Here is a 3,699-nt window from a genome sequence, read left to right as displayed (position 1 = left end):
AGGGGGAGAGGCACGGGGATGGGGACAGGCACGAGGATGGGATTGGGGACAGGGAGAGGCTCAGGGACTGGAATGGGGACAGGCGTGGGGATGGGGACAGGGATGGGTGTAGGGACAGGTTCAGGGGCACAGGGATGGGGAGAGGGATGGGGATGGGGACAGGCACAAGGGTGGGATTGGGGACAGGGGCATGGGCACAGATGGGGGACAGGGATGAGGACAGGGACAGAGATGGGGATGGGGACAAGGAAAGGCATGGGGCGTGGGGACAGGGACACAAGGATGGGATTGGGGACAGGGAGAGGCTCAGGGACTGGAACGGGGACAGGGATGGGTGTAGGGACAGGCTTAGGGGCACAGGGATGGGGACAGGGATGGGGATGGGGACAGGAACAGGCATGGAGATGGGGACAGGGATGGGGACAGGGGCATGGGGATGGGGACAGGGATGGGCACAGATGGAGGACTGGGATGGGGACAGGGAAAGGCATGGGAACGGGGACAGGCACAAGGATGGGATTGGGGACAGGGATGAGGACTGGGATGGGAACAGGGACAGGGAGGGGCATGGATCTTGGCCTTTTTGGGGGGGGGCTCCCCATTCCCAGTCCTTGGGGGACCCCAACCCATTTCCAACTGGGAGGGGGTCCCCATTCCCAGTCCTCGGGGGACCCCAACCCATTTCCAACTGGGAGGGGGTCCCCATTCCCAGTCCTCGGGGGACCCCAACCCATTTCCAACTGGGAGGGGGGTCCCCATTCCCATTCTTTGGGGGATCCCAGCCCATTTCCAACTGGGAGGAGGTCCCCATTCCCAGTCCTCGGGGGACCCCAACCCATTTCCAACTGGCCCACCTCTTCCTTGCCCGGGCCGGGGGTGGGGGTCTCCCCCCAACAGGGAGAAAGCAGTGACCCCCACCCCGCAACACCTAAACCCCCTGGACCTGCTGCACCGCCTGGATGCGCTGTTGCCCCCCGAAAGCCTCCTCGTAGCCGACGGGGGGGACTTTGTGGGCACCGCCGCCTACATCGTCCGTCCCCGACGTCCCCTCGCCTGGCTGGACCCCGGTAAGGACCCCAGCCCCGCTAGGCTGTCACCGTAGGGTGACACATGGGGTGACGCCGTTGTCTCCGCAGGAGCTTTTGGCACGTTGGGAGTCGGTGGAGGGTTCGCGCTCGGCGCCAAGCTCTGCCGTCCCGCCGCTGGGGTCCAGGGGTTTTTTGGGGACAGCGGCCACCGGTGCCACCCGCCGTGACCTCACGGTGTTTTGTCCCCCCTCCCCGGCGTTCAGGTTTGGGTCCTCTACGGGGACGGCTCGCTGGGCTACAGCGTGATGGAGTTCGACACCTTCGTGCGGCACAAGGTCAGGTGGCGTCAAAAATGGGGGCAAATGGGGTCCTGGCCCTGTCCCAGGGTGTCACTGGGGGCACGGTGGCCCTGTCCTTTGTCCCCTTACAGACGCCTGTCATTGCACTGGTGGGCAACGACGCCTGCTGGAGCCAGATTTCCCGGGAGCAAGTGGCTTTGCTGGGCAGCAACGTGGCGTGTGGCCTTGAGTACCTGGGTGAGTGCTGCATCCCCTGCTTTGTCCCCAGATTTGGGGACACCCGGGTGACCCCATGTCACCCCAGGGTGGGTTGAGCCGTGCCTGGTGGCGTCGTGACACCTTGGGGTGGATCAAGGTCTGCTTGGTGGCACCATGGCACCTTGGATCGAGCTATGCCCGGTGGCACCGTGTCACCCTTGGGGAGGGTCAGGCCATGGCTGGTGGCACCATGTCACCCTTGGGGGGAAATCAAGCCATGGCTGGTGGCACCGTGTCACTCTTGAGGGGATCAGGCCATGGCTGGTGTCACTGTGTTACCCTTGGGGGGGACCAGGCCATGTCTGGTGTCACCCTTGGAGGGGATGAGGCCATGTCTGGTGGCACCGTGTCACCATTGGGGAGGGTCAGGCCATGGCTGGTGGCACCATGTCCCCCTTGGGGGGAAATCAAGCCATGGCTGGTGGCACCATGTCCCCCTTGGGGGGAAATCAAGCCATGGCTGGTGGCACCATGTCCCCCTTGGGGGGAAATCAAGCCATGGCTGGTGGCACCATGTCCCCCTTGGGGGGAAATCAAGCCATGGCTGGTGGCACCATGTCCCCCTTGGGGGGAAATCAAGCCATGGCTGGTGGCACCATGTCCCCCTTGGGGGGAAATCAAGCCATGGCTGGTGGCACCATGTCCCCCTTGGGGGGAAATCAAGCCATGGCTGGTGGCACCATGTCCCCCTTGGGGGGAAATCAAGCCATGGCTGGTGGCACCATGTCCCCCTTGGGGGGAAATCAAGCCATGGCTGGTGGCACCATGTCCCCCTTGGGGGGAAATCAAGCCATGGCTGGTGGCACCATGTCCCCCTTGGGGGGAAATCAAGCCATGGCTGGTGGCACCATGTCCCCCTTGGGGGGAAATCAAGCCATGGCTGGTGGCACCATGTCCCCCTTGGGGGGAAATCAAGCCATGGCTGGTGGCACCATGTCCCCCTTGGGGGGAAATCAAGCCATGGCTGGTGGCACCATGTCCCCCTTGGGGGGAAATCAAGCCATGGCTGGTGGCACCATGTCCCCCTTGGGGGGAAATCAAGCCATGGCTGGTGGCACCATGTCCCCCTTGGGGGGAAATCAAGCCATGGCTGGTGGCACCATGTCCCCCTTGGGGGGAAATCAAGCCATGGCTGGTGGCACCATGTCCCCCTTGGGGGGAAATCAAGCCATGGCTGGTGGCACCATGTCCCCCTTGGGGGGAAATCAAGCCATGGCTGGTGGCACCATGTCCCCCTTGGGGGGAAATCAAGCCATGGCTGGTGGCACCATGTCCCCCTTGGGGGGAAATCAAGCCATGGCTGGTGGCACCATGTCCCCCTTGGGGGGAAATCAAGCCATGGCTGGTGGCACCATGTCCCCCTTGGGGGGAAATCAAGCCATGGCTGGTGGCACCGTGTCACCCTTGGGGGCATTGGGCCATGCCTGGTGGCACCGTGCCACCTCAGGGAGGATGGAGCTGGGTAGCCCAGTGTCACCCCATATCGGGTCATGCCCCGTGGCCCTCTGTCACCCCCCACATCAAGCCATCCCCACGGAGGTGACAGAGTCACCACCACTGTCCCCTCCCTACAGACTACCACGCGGTGGCCGAAGCGCTGGGTGGCAAAGGCTTTGTCGTGGGGCGCCCGGACTGTGAGCGGCTGGAAGCCATCCTCCGCGCCGCACAGGATGCGTGCCGCCAAGGCCGCCCCGTCCTCATCAACGCCCTCATCGGCAAAACCAACTTCCGCGATGGCTCCATCTCTGTCTAGGGACAGTGTCCCCAAAAATGTCCCGGCCGTGTCCCCGGTGGTGGGGACAGAAGAAAGGGATGGGTTTGGGGGACAGTGGTGCTGTGCCCCTCCCCATCGTGGGGGACAGCCATGTCCCCCCACCAATAAAGCAGCACTGTGTGCCCGCACCCACCATCCCGTGCCATCAATTTGGGTGCCAACACCCTGGGGGACACCCTAAGTGACGTTTTGGGGACTGTCACACCCCCCCTGTCAGGACAGTGTGGCGCCAACACACGCGCAAAGCCCGGCGGCGAGTGCAGCTTGTGTCATTTATTGCTGGTGATGGTGACAAGGCGGTGGCAGGGCGAAGGGGGGGGGTCAGGCCACCTAGGGGGGG

The 3,699-nt window shown here is 63.9% G+C and overlaps 1 protein-coding gene across 1 annotated transcript in view; it reads left to right on the top strand.

The window, feature by feature from the left end:
* Positions 1-3,466, top strand: part of ILVBL (ilvB acetolactate synthase like) — a 12,034-nt gene extending 8,568 nt beyond the window's left edge. Inside the window, exons 8-12 of the mRNA XM_009642956.2 lie at positions 898-1,067; positions 1,137-1,207; positions 1,292-1,363; positions 1,459-1,564; positions 3,160-3,466. Of these exons, the coding sequence (XP_009641251.1) occupies positions 898-1,067; positions 1,137-1,207; positions 1,292-1,363; positions 1,459-1,564; positions 3,160-3,338 (598 nt within the window). The 3' untranslated portion in view covers positions 3,339-3,466. The remainder of the gene's footprint in view (positions 1-897; positions 1,068-1,136; positions 1,208-1,291; positions 1,364-1,458; positions 1,565-3,159) is intronic.
* Positions 3,467-3,699: the final 233 nt, after the last annotated feature.

Source organism: Egretta garzetta, unplaced genomic scaffold, assembly GCF_000687185.1.
Source record: "Egretta garzetta isolate BGI_Z169 unplaced genomic scaffold, ASM68718v1 scaffold677, whole genome shotgun sequence".
Lineage (NCBI taxonomy): Eukaryota > Metazoa > Chordata > Aves > Pelecaniformes > Ardeidae > Egretta > Egretta garzetta.
The sequence above is the reverse complement of the archived record's forward strand: the minus strand, read 5'-3'. Positions and strand labels throughout refer to the sequence as shown.